We start from the raw sequence: 18799 nt of genomic DNA on the forward strand, positions 1-18799 counted from the left end.
CTGCAGGGCTTTAACCAAAAGATATGGCCAAAATTATTGTCCAAGTATGTTAAATCATTTTACTTAAATATAAAATTTCTGCCCAAAGTTTAATCAAGCATTTGAAGACTTGTTGTCTGGAAATTCAGCAAATTTCTCTTTAGTAAGTGAAGAACCATTCTCATTATGCCCTATTTCTTAATAAAAATTTCTAAAAAAATGATTCAGCCCCTGGCGCAATGAAATCGTTGCCTCTCATGGCATTAAGTGACCCTCTTTCAATACCAGTGGCAGAACATTTGGCACCCATGGCAGCTGATAGAGAAATCGACCAGCCAGTCACATTGACGTCTAGAGCTTCTCTTCCAAAGCAGCAAAAACAAATGGACAGCCAAATGTCACAGACACTTGATCCGTGCCCAGAGGTCTGGAACTTTTTTCCCAGAAATGGAAATACCATTCTCGAGACGATGGTAGTTTTTGAAAATTTCGAAAGAGGCTCATGAAATAGGAATGCCAGTGAGGGATGAAAAATAGAATTGTCTGTGCTGAGAGCATCAGAGGTTTAACTAGCTGTATAATTATCAATTTCTCTTAGACCTGCTTCAAAATATTAAAGTGTTAGAAGAAATATCTGCAGTTTTGGAGGAGAGACATTATTTTCAACAAGAGATCCTTCCACTGCTTCAGTTTTTCTTCTTTCTAAGCCACAGACCACGTTTGTCATTGCTGGGGAATATGGCTTCTCCAGCTCTTTCCAATTCCATAGATTTTCTAGTTTTCAACTTGATAAGCAGCCTATAGGTTGTTTGAAGATATTTCAATTGTTTGACAAAAAGGAAAACCAAAGGATATTCATATTTCATAAATTTCTTTTTAATAATTTTATCATTCATTAAACTTGAAGCACAACCCCTGATCCTAATAGTAAGAATGTTTTTTTCTTTTTCATCCATGGGGAACTCTTTTAGGTGTCATAACATAACAATGGTGACAATTGAATATTATCTGATAATTTAAAATATCTTAAAAGCTTAATATGTTATAGACTCCTCCCCCCCATGGATATCACTTCAAGAAGAAAGTTGAAGGAAAAAAACCACTTTTCACCCCACTTGCACAGATACCATGAAGCCCAAGGAAACATGATGGTCCATGAGCCAGAGGTTAAGAACCTCTGATCCAAAGTGATACTTTATCCCAAATATTGACAAGATGACCCAGACTGATTATTGAATAATATTTCCCTTTTCACTGATTTATGGTACTACTTTAATTGTGTTTTAACTTCTTGTTAGTACTATGATCTGTCTTGGTGCCCTCTGTTTTAGTCCACTGACTTATCTGTTCTTGTGTTAATACCTCACTGATGCTTGTATTTTTAGAGTATGTTTAAATATCTGGTAGAAATAGTTATCAGCCTTTCCTTCATTATATTTCTTACACAAAATTTTCTTGACAAGTCTCACTTTTTAATTTTTTCTGACAAACCCTAAAATTATTTTGTTAAATTAAAAGAAAAGCTTTTTATAAATTGGATTGAAGTGAGAGTAAGCCCATAAATTAATTCAGGAAGAATGCACCTATCGATAGATTCTGTTGCTAAGCCTTCAAAATTTTAAATTTTCTTCTCAATGTCTAATCTTTGATTAATTCCATCCAGTATTGTTTCAGCTCACACATTGTAGCTTTCACTTCTAGAAATTCAACTTGGGTCTTTTTAATATCCTCCATGTATCTATTAATATTTAACTTTCTGAATGTACAGAATACAGTTATAATAACCGTTTTAATGTTCCCTGCTAATTCCAACATCTATGTCTGTTCTGGTTTGATTGTGATTAATTATTCTCCTCATTATGGGAGAATCTTTGATTTGATGCCAAACATTACCTTGTTGGGTGCTGGATATTTTTGTATTCTTATAAATCTTCTCTCTTGGTCCTGAAATGCAGTTAAGTTACTTGGAAACAGTTTGATCCTTTGGGGTATTGTCTGTATGACTTATTAGGCTGACCCAGAGCAGTGCTCAGTGTAGGGCTAATCATTCCTCACTACTGAGTCAAAACCCTCGCTAGTAACCCGCCCAGTGGCCTGTGACTCAGGAGTGTTTCCAGTCTGGCTACTGGGAATAGGTGCTGTTCCCAACCCTGCATGAATGCTGAGCACAGTTCCATTTAATCCTATCAGATGGTTCTTTCCCCGGTTCTGATATTGATAATTCACTCATACACATCTTCTGATCATTGCTCAGCTAAATGCTTTAAGGGGGTCTTCTGTAAATTTCCCAGATCCTCTTTCTACACAGCTTTCCCTTCTCTGGTACTCTGACCCCTGAACTCTAGTTCCCTTGGTGTCCTTGGACTTTCAGTGCTGTCTCCTCAACTGGCGGAGTCCACTGGGCTACATTTCAGTTGCCTTTCCCTACACCAGGGCTTGGAAATTCTCAAAGTAGCAAGCTGGCAATGATCAGACTGGCCTCCTTTGTTTCCCATCTTTCAAGGATTATGGTCCTTTGCTTGATATTCAGTGTTTCAAAAACCGTTGTTTTTTATATTCTGTTTTTCTTTGGGTTGTTTTAGACAGGAGGTAAGTAAATCTAGTTTGCTGGTTACTGTGTCTTTGCTGGAAGCAGAAGTACCCAAAGAAAAATTTATTGTGCCTTTACTTTGTTGACCAATATTTTCCTGCTTATTTCTCACTTTCGAGTGTTTGTTAATTCATTTTAGGATCATAGACCCAGCTTTTTGAAAGAGAATATTAAGAATCTCACAACTGTTCTTTCCAAAAGAAGTTTCATCTTCTGCATTCAACTTTGTAATCACATGTAGTGAAATTATGTACATATAGATCTATATGTTTAATTATCTTTAATGTTACCAACACTTTTATAACTTTCCCATTCTTTAGTTCTTAAGTTTAATTATTTTTTTGATTAGTTGGTTAATATTTAAAGTAATTTTTCAGTAGGAATACATAAATGATAAGGTTTTCTGAATTTTTACATGTGAAAGAATATATTTCTGTTACCTTATTGGTAAGTATAATAGAGAGAATGGTGCAAATGATGATTTCTTCTTTAACCCATGTATTTAGAAGTATGTTGTTTAGTTTCCAAGTATTTCAGGCTTTCCCTAGTTATATTATTGATTTCTAGTTTATTTCTGTTGTGATCGGAAGACATATTTTTTATTATTTCAATCCTTTTATAATAAATGTGCAGCTTGGTTCAGCATATGGTCTTTCTTGGTATCTATACCTTGTGTTATTGAAAGAATGTATGTTCTGTAGTTGTTGAGTATACTGTTAGGTTTTGCTTTGTGTGCCAATCTGAAAACATTTTCTTTTAGTAGATAAGTTTATATGTATTGCTATGACTGTTATTTTTATTGTTAGCTTTGTCATATTTTGTTATACTTACTTTTTATCTTTGATCTTTTATTTATTAGTTCTTTTAATATTTAGAGCAGTTTGTATTTTATTCTAGTACTTACCATCATACTAATATCTTTAGTATCTCTTAGTTCCTTTATTCTTTTTTTTTTTTAATGAGACAGAGTCTTGCTCTGCCACCCTGGCTAGAGTGCCGTGGTATCATCATAGCTCACTGCAACCTCAAACTCCTGAGCTCAAGTGATCCTCCTACCTCAGCTTCCTGAGTAGCTGGGACTACAGGCACACACCACCACACCTGGCTAACTTTTCCATTTTTTGTAGAGGCAGGATCTTGCCATGTTGCCCAAGCTGGTCTTGAACTCCTGGCCTCAAGCAATCCTCCCACCTCAGCTTCCCAAATAGCTAGGACTACAGGCGCATGCCACCACATCCAGCTAATTTTTCTATTTTTTGTAGAGACAGGGTCTCACTCTTGCTCAGGCTGGGCTCCAACTCCTGGCCTCAAGCAATCCTCCTGCCTCAGTCCCCCAAAGTGTTAGGATTACAGGTGCGAGCCACTGCACCTGGCCATTTTTTCTTATTTAGGGTCTTCTATTTGGTTTGTCACATTTAAATGACATCTTCAACTTCTACTTAGTACCCATAAAAAAATCAAGTAGCTTATACAACTTTACCCTTTCTCTCTCCTTTCTCTTCCAGTTTTATTATAAGCTGTATTATTTTTACCTTGTCAGAGCATATGATATGTAATACTGTTCTCTCTTTATCCACAATTTTTAGTCTTAGATCTATAATAATATATTCAATGCTGACCACTTGTCAATTTTTAAAGTGTTCACAATTATCTCTTAATTGGAAGAATTCATTCTTGAATACATTTCTCAGGATTTTTTGAATTCTTGCATGTCTATCAAAATATTTTCTATAACCTTGATAATTGAAAAGCAGCTCATCTGATAAAAAACTCTTGTATCATACTTTCTTTCCTTGAGTTTCTTGAAAATGTTACTCCAATCTTTACTTGTTTTTTATGTTGCTGTTGAAAATCTAAGGCCAATTTAATTTCCTTTGCAAATGACTTGGTCCTTTTGTCTGGAGGCCCAGATTTTTATTATCACTATTATTACTACTGATTAAAGTCTATGACTTTTTATGGATGTGTCTCACAGGTGACCATACTGGATCAATTTTCCCAGATACAAATTGGGATCTTTCAGTCTGTACATTCAGATCTTCTTTTATTTCAAAAGTTTTTTTGAGTTACAGTTTTAAATATTATATTCCATTGTTTTGTTTTTCTTCTTCAGGGACTCCAATTATAGGTAATATCGAATCTTCTTTATATATTATTTTGTTTCTATCAATTTCTCTCTGATCCTTTTTGACTTTGTTTTTTCTTTATTTTGAATTATCTTCTCTCTTTTCATTTCTATTCTCTACCTGCTTTCACATAGAGAATGTTGTATATAATGTCTCATCATTTCTGAGATTTTGTCCTTTTTTTAATTTTTTCCTTTAGCTTGATGTCTGAGTTTTAAAATTTCTGAATCATGGTTTTTTGGGGTTTTTTTTAACATATTGGCAGTTGCCGGTTTAATTATATTTAATTCATGTTGAAATATCATGTAACAGTTTTCTTCTGCTTTGTGAGTCTGTTTTTCCGTAGTGGGAGAATGTTTTCATTTGCCAAGTTTTTGAATTCTCATTTTCTATTTTTTTTAACTTGTGTGGTAACTTTGTATAGATGCTGAGTTCTTGTTGTTGTTGTTCTTCACGTTTATGTATGTTGGCTTTTCCTGGACCTACAATAGCAGACAATCTGTGAAGGTGGGATTTGGATAGTTTAATTTACTTCTTAGCGTAAGAGCATCATGTACTTCCATCTGTGCACCTGAGTGCTGATCACTTAGTTCCAATTTAATAGTGAGTACCTGTGGTGTTTGTTTCTGCATTCTTGAGATACTTCACTTAGGAGAATGGTCTCCAGTTTCATCCGGATTGTTGCAAAAGGTATTAATTCTTTTTTTATAGCTGAGCGGTACTCCATGGTATACCTATACCGCATTTTATTAATCTACTCATGAATTGATGGGCACTTGGGTTGGTTCTATATCTTTGTGATTGTGAATTGTACTGCAGTAAACACTTGTGTGCAAGTATCTTTTGGATAAAATGACCTTTTTTCCTTTGGGTAAATACCCAGTAGTGGGATTGCCATATCAAATAGTAGGTCTACTTTTCGTTCTTTGAATTACCTCCATTCTATTTTCCATAGAGGTTGCACTAGTTTGCAGTTCCACCAACAGTATGTAAGTAAGTGTTGCTTTCTCTCTGCATTCATGCCAGCATCTGTTGTTTTGGGACTTTTGGATAAAAGCCATTCTCACTGGGGTTATGTGATGATATCTCATTGTGGTTTTAATTTGCATTTCTCTGATGATTAGTGACATTGAGCATTTTTTCATATGTTTGTTGGCCATTAGTCTTTTTTTGAAAAGCTGCTATTCATGTCTTTTGCCCACATTTTAATGGGTTTGTTTAATTTTTTCTTCCTGATTTGCTTGAGTTCTTTGTAGATTCTGGTTATCAGCCCTTTATTGGATATATAGCACACAAATATTTTCTCCCATTCTGTAGGTTGTCATTTGCTCTGTTAATTGTTTCCTTGGCTGTGCAGTAGCTTTTTAATTTAATCAAGTCCCATTTACTTATTTTTGTTGTTGCTGTGATTGCCTTTCAAGTCTTCTTCATAAATTCTTTGCCTAGGCCAATATCTAGAAGAGTTTTTCCAAAATTGTCTTCTAGAATTCTTATGGTTTCATGTCTTACATTTAAGTCCTTTATCCATCTTGAATTAATTTTTGTGAGTGGTGAGAGATATGGATCCTGTTTCTATCTTCTACATGTGGCTATCTATGGATGGAAGTAAAACTCAATGGAAATCATTCAGGTAGTGGGGAGAGAAGAGGATGGGTGAAATCATACCTAATGGGTACAATGTACACTATCTGGGTGATGGGCACACTTTTAACTTTGACTTAAGCAGTACAAAAGCAATCCATGTAACCAAAACATTTGTACCCCTGTAATATTCTGAAATTTAACAAAAATAAAATAATACAATTAAATCCCTAAAAAAATAAAATAAAAATAAGCTCTGCCAATTATTAACTGTATGACCTTGAACAAGTTACTCAATATTAATGAACCTTTAGTACCATATCTATAAAATGAGTATAATGACATTTCATAAAATTGCTGTGAGAACCAAAACCATTATAGAAAAAGAGCTGAACACTAGGCCTGGCATATTTCATGCACTCAATAAATGTTACCTATTTCTATATTTTGGTGTAAAAAAAAAAAAAAACACCATGTATTGTTACAGTGGAGTGCAGTTTCTTTTAATAAATGTTGCTTCCTTTTTTTCTGGTCTGCCTTCTCATGATTCTAGGATGTTGTTTTAGTAGAACCCCGGTCTTTGGCCACTTCCTTCTTTCCCTTTACCATCCATCTTCCACAAAACACTTATCTTTCCTCTGCTCCTCTCTCAGCATTGGTGCCTGCCCCAGCCTCTTGTCCTGCACACTCTGTGTCCAAGTCACTTCCTTGGACTCCCTTTCAACTCCCCAGTATCCATTGCTCTGATCCACTAGGTATCAGACCTGTATCAACATTTTGTCATGTAAGGTGTGACCCTCTCTTTCTGGGGTTTACCATATCAGACATGATCTGAGTCCCTTCCCCTTTGTACCCACTCACCCTCTTCTACATAATCCTAGCCTGACTCTGTCCTAGGGTGGGTGCTGGCACTGACTCTTCAGAAGGTTATTTCCTCACTTTATCATCTGGGGTTTAAATATGCTGTCTCCTGCTTGGGTTGTAGGCTTGCAGTTAGGGTGGTTTCACTCTCTTTCCTTATCAATGTGATTTTTAAGGAGAACGGATTGAGAGATTTAAATTTAGATGGCCGCCATTATTATATGAAAATCTAGAAATTCACATGTATTTAGGTTCCTGCTCCTCTTTAAGAAAAACAGCAGTAGAATCTGTAGATGAAACATTATGTGTATGGTTTGTAAAACAGAGATAACAGGGAGCCCCAAACAGTAGCCCTGCATTCAGAGACTACCATTCAAAGACTATCTATCTATCTCTGTGTGTTTTTAAGTTAAAGCTAAATGTTTAAGGAAGGATGTGTTATTTTTGATTCCCTACTTTACGAGCCTCTTTGATGAAAGGCCTTCTACCCTACCTACAGTGTTGAGTGCTCTGAGCATTGTTTCAGATTGTTTTGTGGGATGATTTCAGATTCTAGGAAGCTACACATCATGCCTAGTGTCTTCCATGTCCTCCAGTGTTAGTCTGGTATCTGCTGCCTGGGTGGACATAGACAGGGAGACAGCCAGGGATGGAGGTGAGGGCAGGCATGAGGGGCTAGCTCTGAGGACAGTTAGTGGGAGATCATCACCCACTTGTTTACTGTAGCCATTGAGCCCTATCCTTTGAGGTAGACAAAGTGAATCTATCTTTTTCTACTTTCTTTGGGGTTAGATTTTGATTCTTATGGTAGAATCTAAGAATATGTTGTTAATCTCCTCAGCACTGGCATTAGTGAAAATCCCATGGGGACTCTGGCATCTGGTCTCCTCTTTAGTTTCCCGTGCTGTTGCCCGTTTTCATCTTTTGTAATTCTTCATGGGTATTAAAATGGAAATTGGAAGAAAGGCATATTAGACTCTCTGGTTTATCCTGACACTAACCCAGAAGTCCTACCAATTATTTTTCAATAATGAATAGGAAAAATCATATTAAGGGGATGATTCAGTGATTTTTGACAATATTACTTTTTTTCTTGAGTATCCTACTTAAAAACTTAATAAGCCTCCTTAATAAAAATGTACATGAAAAAATATCTCCCCAGATATAACACTATAACAAATGAATTCAATGTATATTAATATATTTCCTCACCAAATTTAGTCAAAACTTTATAATATCCGTGCCTAACCTATTCATGGTGATATTTGCATGTTAAAATGGGTTTTCAAAGAGCATGGGATTTATGCAAACCCAATGTCACCTTCACATACACAATGAAGAAAATAAGTTCTGCAAGGACTTTCACTAGTATGGTGATTAAAAATGTGTACACTGTCATTAGATCTCGTTCCAATCCTGTCTCCTCCATTTATTATTTGTATGGTCTTGTGCAAGTTACTTAACGTCTTTAAGCTTTAATTTCCTTGTGTAAGTGTAACAACAGTGGTGCCTTCCCCATAGGCACTAACGTGAGGATTCAGCACAGTGCCTGGAACATAGTGAGAACTCAGTAGCTGGAAGTGAAGATGATGGTGATGATGATGATGCTTATGAAGGGTTAACAGGGTGAAAATTACCCTGTGGATGTCTCGTCAGTGTTTTAATCGGTAACTGTTTGGGTTTTTCCTGCAAAATTTCTTCTCAGAAAACATTGCCATGGCTATTTCGATTTCTGAAAATTCGATACCGACTTCCAGGGTGTGTCTTTTATGACAGATGGTCAGCAGCTAGTGGTAAAAGAAGTATGGAATGTAATAGCATTTCATTTATTTATGGGACATATTTCACTGCCCCACCCTTCAACTAGTAGGAAAATGAAAGTCAAAAACTGGAAACTCTATTTATAAATGGACAGTGCTGTGACCTCAGTGTCTGAAACTGTAGACCTTTAGAAAATATTTATAGCATATTGGAAACTAGTCACTGATCAGTGAGTAGCCCTGTTTTTGTAAATAAAACTAATCTAGAAAATGGGAAATTTGGGGTAAATTTAAATGGAATACTGATACATCATTAGAGACAACAGGATATCACTTAATGAATCTTTAAGAGAAGAGGCTGAAGAAAAATGATTAACTCTTTTGTTAATAGAGGCATTTGCAGTTAATAGAGATATTTGTTTATGGAGCCTTAAAAGTAAACTAGATGAACGGAAACAACACATTCAAGGAGACACTGAGGCCATGTGTACCTTTTACTGAGGAGACAACTTGACACAGGTGGTGAGGAGCAGGGAATCGGGAGTCAGTCTGCCTGACTTCCAAACCCGCTTCTATCAGCTGCTCAACCACATGATCTGGTGCCACTTAACCACTCTGTGCCATGGTTTTCTCTACCTTGCAGTGTTGAGGATTAAATGAGATATTACGTGTAAAGTATTTAAAATGGTGAGCGGCACATAATAAATGCTCTGTCAATGCAAGCTACTATCATTCAAACCAGCCTGGCCCAAACAAACAAAAACCAGGAACAACTCCAGTTTGGCTGTACACATGCCCGTTTCACTGGTTTAGAAGTAGGTTTCTGTCATAAAGCAGTGAGTGGTGAACAAAATAGTTCTGTTCTTTTTCTTTATGTAGTTCTTTGCAAGCTACTGTCATAGCCATTACTATGTGCTGGGCTGGGGGGTGAGCACTGTGCAGTAAGCATCCTTGAACTGTCCCATAGATGCCACCTTAAAGAAGCTAGTAGAGAAGGTGGCCCATTCCCAGCAGCCTGGAGCCCAAACATCTGCTGTAATGAAAACACTCATGACTTTGGTTCACCTAAAACCAGGGCATTTCATGAACATGTGTGATTATTGAAAAATCATCTCTTATGAACATCATACGTCATTATTCAGAGATTTAAATTTCACAAATGGAATCAACAGTCTAATGAAGACAGTGTTGCTTACACAGCTAAACTATACCATCTGCCTAAACAAAAAAATAAGAGAAATTCCTAGAAAAAAATTTTTTCTATTTTTTTAATATACAGTTTATAATGAGTAGACTGTGTGACTTCGCTATATTGACACTGATATTTTTCTAAATAGAGACTTTCACATAGGAGAGAGCATCATAACATATCTTAGAAATTAAAGTTTTATTTTACCCCAGTGTGTTTCATAAAGGGAGGACTAGCCAGCAAGAAGAATGGGTAGGAGTATTAATGCTCCATTTTATATTCATATTATTCTTGTATCTGTGTCTCAGGTTATAGTCTTGTGTCTATGGTTATATTCTTTCCAGGTCTGCAGAGTTAGGATCTGTATTTTGCAATAAAGGGGGTTTTGTTGCCTCAATTAATTCTCATAACAACCTTGTAAGATAGGTATTATACTTTTATCTACATTCCACTAATGAGAAAAACAAGGCCCAAGTTTATATAGCCAGTACTCTGTGGAGTTGAGACATACACCCTGAAAGCCTTTGCTCTCAAAGATAATGTACTGCCTATAAGACAGTGAAGCCTTCAAAATTGGTCAGAAGGGCCCATTTTCTGGTGCTTTGATTGTATGGAAATGAAACTTTGGAACAATATAATATACAGAAGAATCATGGAATACTACAGCATTGTAGCATTATGTATAAATGAACACATACATAAATGTATATAGAGAGAGATACATGTAGAAGATACAAGCTAACGTGTATTATAATATAGCAATAAGCAATCCCGTAACCATTTTATGGATCTGATAAGGCCACTGTTAGTCCTACAAGACTGTAGTTGAAGACACAGTTGATGTTGCTGAAACTGTGTTTTGAACATACAACACGTACTTTTTTTTCTCCAACCCACTTTCGTATACACAACTTTGAGGAGGAAATTATGTCAGTATGCTAAAACTTTGTGTTTAAGGTACTAATATTCCTATACAGGGGCATGTTAAGGGACTGATTATAGGAAGTTATCAATAAATTTGATTTCTTAAGATACTTCCTGAGGAACCAGGACTGCCAGCGTGCTGTTTCCCTGCCACCCTCTCTAGTCAGTGTGTTTTATAGAATAGAGAAGGACAATAAAATCTTATAGAATACTAAAGTTAAACATATTCAATTTAAAGGACTTATTTATTCTGAGATTATGTCCTTCTAACCTTTTTTTGCTATTAAAATTACTTTTATTTTATGAAATAACGGTGATGGGTAGTTGAAGCTTTTTTGGTTTTGTTTAATTAATTAATTTTTGTTTTAATATTTCCTTACCTGGCAAATACGAAGTTGTGAATCACAACCCAGATCTTTTGAAATTTTCCTGGCCCTTGAAATCCAAAACCACTACTATAAACAACTAGCTGTGAGTTTGGGGTGTAGACACTGGGCCACCTGAAAGCATGTCCTCTAGGTTACATCAAGAGCATTATTGGTTATTCAGATCGTGTACAACTCCTATGGTGTCAACACTACTTTGGAACTTTTAGTACTTAGCTAAACAGTACTAGATTATCAAGTAGTCCTCAGTACCCTCCCAATGATTTAAACTGTGTTTAACAAAGACTGAGTTTATATTAGCAAAATGACATGAGCACTTCACGTGATTCTCACATACATCTGGTGCTGTTTATGCTCCCAATATTTTAAGAACACTGCTTTGAGAGTCACACAACCCAATATTCTACCAATAACTTACCATGTACCTTCTTCATTTGTAACAGGAGAGGGTTGAGTCCAATTGATCTCCAAGTTACTTTTCAGAAGTCATGTAGGTTGTGATTGTATGTGAATGTACACTTTTTACAAAAATCTTGAAGAGATCTATTTATTTCACATGTAATTTTATTAAATCTGAGATCCATATTGCAAATTTGGGTATGGAAGACATCAGTTTTTCTTATGTAGGCTAATCTTTAAGACATAGATTGCATCTGTAATATTGGTGCCACTATTTTGGCAGATGCTCTTTCTTCATTTCCTTGTAAGTGTTCAATATGAAGTTTATCCAGGATGACTTGAATTCTCATTTCTCTGGCATAAACGAGGGTCGTATTTAAATACAGCCACAATGTTTACTGCAAAGGGTCCCAGGCCTCTCTTATAAAATCATCGTATGCTTGACACTGAAGTTTTTATGTGAGGTGTTTAGTCATTGTTAAAATGTTGACAAACGGGGCCGGGTGCAGTTTGTCCTGTAATCTTAGCACTCTGGGAGGCCGAGGCGGGCGGAAGTTTGAGCTCAGGAGTTCGAGACCAGCCTGAGCAAGAGTGAGACCCCCGTCTCTACTAAAAATAGAAAGAAATTAATTGGACAACTAAAAATATATAGAAAAAAATTAGCCGGGCATGGTGGCGCATGCCTGTAGTCCCAGCTACTCAGGAGGCTGAGGCAGGAGGATTGCTTGAGCCCAGGAGTCTGAGGTTGCTGTGAGCTAGGCTGACGCCACGGCACTCTAGCCCAGGCAACAGAGTGAGACTGTGTCTCAAAAAAAAAAAAAAAAAATGTTGACAAATGATGACTAGTTGAAGATGTATCAACCGCAGATTTTGTGGACCTCTGAATTCATGACAAAGTTGTTAACTGGCAAGTTTGTTATTTCCTACAAGTACAAGAAAAGGAAGTATTAAAATAACGTATGCCCATTTGGGAAAGGAAATTAACATTTCCTAAAAAATTCTTTTGCAGTGAAGGAAGCCCGTCCCCCAGAGTGGAGTTGCTGCATAACATCGATCCAGACTTCGTAGACTCTTCCCCATGTGAGTACCCAGCTCACTGCTACCGTATTATGTCAACTTGCCTCACAAAGACGCTTTTATTATCCAGTGTGTCTCTAGCCAAGCTTTCTCTTTTTCCACCTGAGTTGCTGTGAAGGTAAACAGTTCTTCATGACACATCTTCCGCTAATCTCACTGTGGCCTCGGTACCACAGAGTGCAGTCTGCTGCGAGAGGAGCGCCCACTTCTGAATCGAGAAAGGTGACTTCTACTCTTGGCTCTGCCTTTTAATAGCTGTGTGGCCTGAAAGCCCCTTTACTCTCCGTGCCTCAGCTTTCCCTATCTGCAGAAGGAGAACACGTGGGATCTCTGAGGCTCCTTCTCCCTGTAGATGTCATGTTGTTGCCCTGTCATTACCTGCGAGCTCCAGAACCACCTTCCAGGAAACTCATGGTCAAATTAGCCATGGGTTCCAGGGTAATGAGAGCCACCACATCATCTGATCGGACTGGCCAGGTGCTGTCCAGCACCTGCTGGGTCTCACAGGTGTGACTTTCCTAGCACTCCTGGAAGCAATTCCACTTGATTCTGCCTGCCACCTAAATTAATCTGTAAGGCGTCCTATTAATTCCTTCAGGGCAAAGGGACATTTAGTGCTCCGAGACCACAACAGACTGTAATAGTCCCATATAAATACCCTACGAGTGGCTCTAATGCCCTAGCATAGTGAGCTTGGGCCTAGAAAGCCGCAACAATTAGGCCCTTTGCCCAGGTTCCATCATAATGCTTATCTTGAGATGAGCTTCAGAAAATAGTGCTCCAACATTCCTTTATTCACATGGGCGCTCACATCCCCTCCTTTCTGGACATACTGCTACCCCCGTAGTTCAAGCTCTCCTTACTTCTTTGTCCTCTCCAGTCTGTGCTACAGCTCACCACAAGATTTCCCTGCTTAGATAATCACCCCGCAGTAATTCTAAATATGTCATCAGGCAGCCTCACTAACGTGGCCAGCCTCACTCCAGGCGCTCCTTGTCATGTTCTTGCCTACTAGACACTTGCCATTTCCAAGGACACATGTCCTCATACTGTGTCTTGAATATGCTTTTCCCTATGCCTGAAACACCTTTTCCCTACTTTTCCACCATTTTTCTCATCCTTTAAAACCCAGCCCAATGTCCCCTTCTGTGAATGCTTTCCAGAAGTCCCAGAAGAAACAGTCACTCCTTCCTCCGTGCATCCCTTTGCATGCGTCTCTGAATAGCACCCATCACGTTTTCATGTTTGTGCCTGCTAAGCCGAGAGCTCCTGGAAGTCGGGGACTATGTCATATTTATCTTTTTGTCTTCATCAGTTAACACAAATACCCAGCACTTAGTAGCCACTCAGTAATGACTGCTCGATGACCGAGTGGACAACTGGAGAGTTGGGATGTAATAAAGACCAAAGTGAACACATTAGATCTGGACAAGAAAGGGCCCTGAGATGGGCAAGAATGGCTACATTATGGAGAAATTTCTATTTCTGTTGGAGTAAACTCATGTCAATGAAAGTGGCATGGGGAGGGTTTGAGCCCTGGGGACTGTAAGAACAGTTTACATTTGTGCTGTCTAGGATGGTAGCCACGAGCCACATTTGGCTATTTAGCACTTGAGATGTGACTAATTGTGGATTGAGATGTGCCGTGAGAATAAAATACATATCAGATTTTATAGACTTAGTACCCCTGTATGATATATATATCATATTTTATATTGCATGTTGAAAGGACAATACTTTGGATATATTGAGTTAAATATATTATTAATGTTTCACCTGTTTCTTTTTCTTTTTGTAAATGTGGCTAATAGAAAATTTAAAATTACATATGTGACTTGCATTATATTTCTATTGGTCTGGCAAAACTCTTCTAAAAGTTGCTAGGAAATGAGTTGATTGTATATTAGGATCACAGAGCTGTGACTGGTTCCTATGAAGCCACATCAATGGCTCTTAAACTTGTCTTTGCCCCAGCACATCTAAGAGATAGGACACATTCCAGTCATATCAAAATCTCTAAGGGTGGCTGGAGGAAAATAGTGGGAAGGCAGGAATGGTTTATAAAACCTCCAAGTAATTTAATGCACTGCAAAACCCAGTACAACCTGGGCCCAGGGAATGTGTGGGCATATGCTGCCCACATTATAATGGTTGTAAACTGTCTTCACCTGCTATGTTCTAGGTACAAATGAAAAACTTTAAGCCCCTCTTCCTTACTAGGCTGTATTTTGGTTTGGCATTAGAAGTGGGAGCTTGAGAACTATATTCCTATGTAACCAGCATAGCACTGTGTGCTGCAAGATTCTTAGTGCAACCTATGATTTTTGCTGTCTTCCTAACATGTCCCTAGCAAAATAACAGCACAGGCAGAAGGTTTCTCCAGTGTAAAAATTAGTAAGGGCATGGAAATCAGAATAGAGATGTCTTAATCTTGCCACTCATAGACTATAAGGATGTTTTCTTTTCTTGGATTCAGTTTCCTACATATTATGTGGTGGACCTGGTACAGCAGCCGCAAATTCAGGGATGCTCTCTGGCCTTCTGCTATGCCTTGACCATCTCTGAAGCCCACTCCAGGCCTGCGTGTTGGTGTTCCCTGCCAGCCTGGGACTCCTGCTCTGACTTCTGCATGTAATGAGGGACATTGCCAGGCCCTTGCATCGAGGCAGAACCACATTCTCTGTTGGTTCACACAGAGTGTTCTCTACCGCCTGTGCCTGCAGGTGGCAAAGTGCCACCCTCCTCCTCTCACATGGGCAACACTGTGAGTCTTTTCCACCCTGTTTTTATATTCATTTCAGTCTACTGAGTGGCAGAGTAGAAAAAAGGAGAACTATCTTTGGGTACCTCCTCCCTTTTAGGGTGATGATACCAGCCCATTTCCTTTTCTATGCAATTAATTTATGGGGAAAAAATTAAATCCAGCTATTAATAAATATGTATTTATAGGACAGCCAAGTCTGGAAATCATATTCATAGAACACAGAGGCTTTTGTGGCGTAAAATCAGAAAGCAGCCAATCTGGGGTGTAAATTAAGGATTGACAATTGAGTCAGTGTTGCAACAGAAACATTTCTGTGGTTTCCAAAGCCAGCACTTCTCAGATTGCTTGCACTTAGGGGAGAAGAGGGTAGCGTTCCACCTCCACCTTCCCAAAAGCCACTTCTATGGTTTCCTCATCGGTGAAGTAAAGAATGAATTAAATGGTCCCTAAGGTCCCTTCTGGCTTCGAGATTCTGTGGGTCTCTATATAAATGAGACCTCAAAGGAGCTTACTCCGTTTCTCTCCTTTTTCACCCGGCTAGAAAGGGTGAACTCGTTAACAAGCAGCGGTGTTGCCAAAGGCATGATCATAATTAGATGAAGAAGTGAAGATGCTAGAAACATTATAAGCTCTAGAGTGATCTGAATTGTTATATGATTTTGTTATTCCTACATCCTGCCCACCTTTCTGATCCCTGTTCTGAAATATCATTTCATCAATCCACTTTTCCATCTCTTTTCTCCCTTTAGTGGGTCGTCTTGGGGGTTGTGGACCCAAGTTTCCTCTGATCATGAATCATATGAATAGGCATTAGATGTTTCCCGGGGAAGCCCTGCCTTCTACTTAGCACCAGATGCCCTCAGCAGCTGGCCTCCTGGATTTTAGCAGCTACGCCTCACCTCCTTACTCAGAGCGTAGGGCTCCTGCAGAGGCACTTCCTGCTGGTGCAGCCAGGATTTTTTTCATGGTCACAAACACTTGGTAGGTTGTGGCTTGGATACTAATAGTAAAAATACTCAGAGACTGGCACAAAAGACTGGTACACACACACACACACACACCCCGGAGATCAAACGTTCTCTCATAGACCAGCAGATTCACCATTTCTGCAGTAAAACATAAAGAAGTCTCAAGGATGCGTAGATCATACATACATTAGGAAGACTACTATCAAAGAGAGAGAGAGAGAAAAAGAGGGAAGGAGGGAAAGAAAGAGAAAAGAGGAAAGGGGAACATAACAAGTGTTGGTGAGGATGTAGAGAAATTGTAACCCTTGTGCACTGTCTGTAGGAATGTGACATGGTGTAGCCACTATGGGCAACAATATTGTGGTTCCTCAAAAAATTAAAAAGTAGAATTATCATAGGAGCCAGCAATCCCACTTCTGGGTATGTACTTAAAAGAATTAAAAGCAGGAGCTCAAACAGATATTTGTATACTCACGTTCATAGCAGCATTACTCACAACTGCCAAAAGGAGACGCAGCCCTAGTGTTCATCAGTGGATGGACGGATAAACAAAGTGTGGCATATCCATACAATGGAATATTATTCAGCCTTAAAAAGGAAGGAAATTCTGGTATGTGCTACAGCATGGATGAACCTTGAGGACATTATGCCAAGTGAGATGAGCCAGTGACAAAAGGACAAATACTGTATGATTGCAGTTATGTGAGGTATCTAAAGTGGTCAGATTCATAGAGACAGAAAGTAGAATGGTGGTTGCCGTTGTCTGGGAGGGAGGGTAGAATGGAGAGTTATTGTTTAATGGGTGTAGAATTGTAAGTTTTGCAAGATAAAAAGTGTTCTGGAGATGGACGGTGGTTATGGTAGCACAACAATGTGAATGTATTTAATGCCACTGAACTATACAATTAAAAGTGGTTAGAATAGTAAATTTTATGTTATTTGTATTTTGCCACAATTTCAAAAAAATAAAAAAATAAAATGTAAAACACACACACCCCTACCCCCACCCCATCCCCAAAAAAAAAGAAGAGGAAGAGGAGAAGGTCCATGAGAGTAGCGTCTCTATCTTTTGCATTTACTGCCATATGCGCAGTAAGGGCTCTGTAACACAGAACCTAACATCACAGTAAGTTCTCAAAAAATATTTGTTAATGAGTGAGGAACAGATCACTGGTCAAAATCATGTTTTATTGTCTCATAGCCTTTCTTGAGACTAAAAGTACCTCCAGGTGGCAGTTCACACTCTCCTCTTAAACCCTAAACCTACATCCTACGTTTTGTGACTAAATAAAAATAACTTAAAAGTCACAAGCTGCTTCTTAATTTGTAATTGACATTATTATATACAGATGTTTGAAACTATTTATCTGCTTGTAAGTGCTCACCCTCACCATTCCCTGCATGGAAAAGATCAGCCAAAAGAGCTGATGTGGGACATTCCCTGCCCGTCCTCATTCCTTCTCTGCAGACCTCCTTGATAGGCAGATACCGATTTCTGAAGCCCCTGCCTCTGGCCTCGCTCAGCCATGTCCCTGAGTCCAGGGCCCCGCCTCTTCTTGCAGTTCTCTCTGTGTTCGGTTCTGCTCCTGCCTTCCTGGGAGGTCCACTTTCGTTGTTTCATGGGTCTCCAGTCCTCTCTGTGCCCCAACCCTGGCTCCCCTCTTCTCCCCTCCTCTCCCTCCTCCGCCCCCCAGGTTCATGGCCAGTGTCAGGTGTGTGGGCTGTAATCGCTCTCCTGTGTGCTTTGAGCAAAGTTTGACCCATCTTTGGAGGCTTTGTTCTGAGGTAAACTTGGAAGTGTTTTGTCTCTGTTCAGATAGTACCTTTTCCTTTTCCCTCCTTCTCTTCTAAGAAAAATCCTAAGAATTATTTATTCCTCCATGTCTTTAAAATATTTCTTCCTAGTAGGCTGACCTACACTTGGCGTCTTTCTCTAGCAGGACAGGGTAAGCACAAGAAACCTGGGAGAGAGCCTAGGGAACCAGATGGTGCCGTTCAAGCTGATTTATGGGAAAGTCTGGAAACATCCAGAGTGGTGGGTGGCAGCCATAATCCCAGGTTAGGCCTGAGATCCTGCAGGTGTGAATTCAGCTCTACATGGTTCTGAGGGGAGCTCCAGCTCCAAAGCCTATGCTTTGCCCAGGTCCCAGCCAGCACAGCCCAGACCAGGAGGACGAGCATTTCAGAGGCATCAG

The 18799-nt window shown here is 38.8% G+C and overlaps 1 protein-coding gene across 1 annotated transcript in view; it reads left to right on the plus strand.

Annotated features, from left to right (window-relative positions):
* Positions 1 to 18799, plus strand: part of ARSB (arylsulfatase B) — a 178759-nt gene that overhangs the window by 102900 nt on the left and 57060 nt on the right. The window contains exon 6 of the mRNA XM_012664539.1: positions 12805 to 12875. Coding sequence (XP_012519993.1) covers positions 12805 to 12875 — 71 coding nt within the window. The remainder of the gene's footprint in view (positions 1 to 12804; positions 12876 to 18799) is intronic.

This window comes from Propithecus coquereli, unplaced genomic scaffold, assembly GCF_000956105.1.
Source record: "Propithecus coquereli isolate 6110/MARCELLA unplaced genomic scaffold, Pcoq_1.0 Scaffold9, whole genome shotgun sequence".
Classification (NCBI taxonomy): domain Eukaryota; kingdom Metazoa; phylum Chordata; class Mammalia; order Primates; family Indriidae; genus Propithecus; species Propithecus coquereli.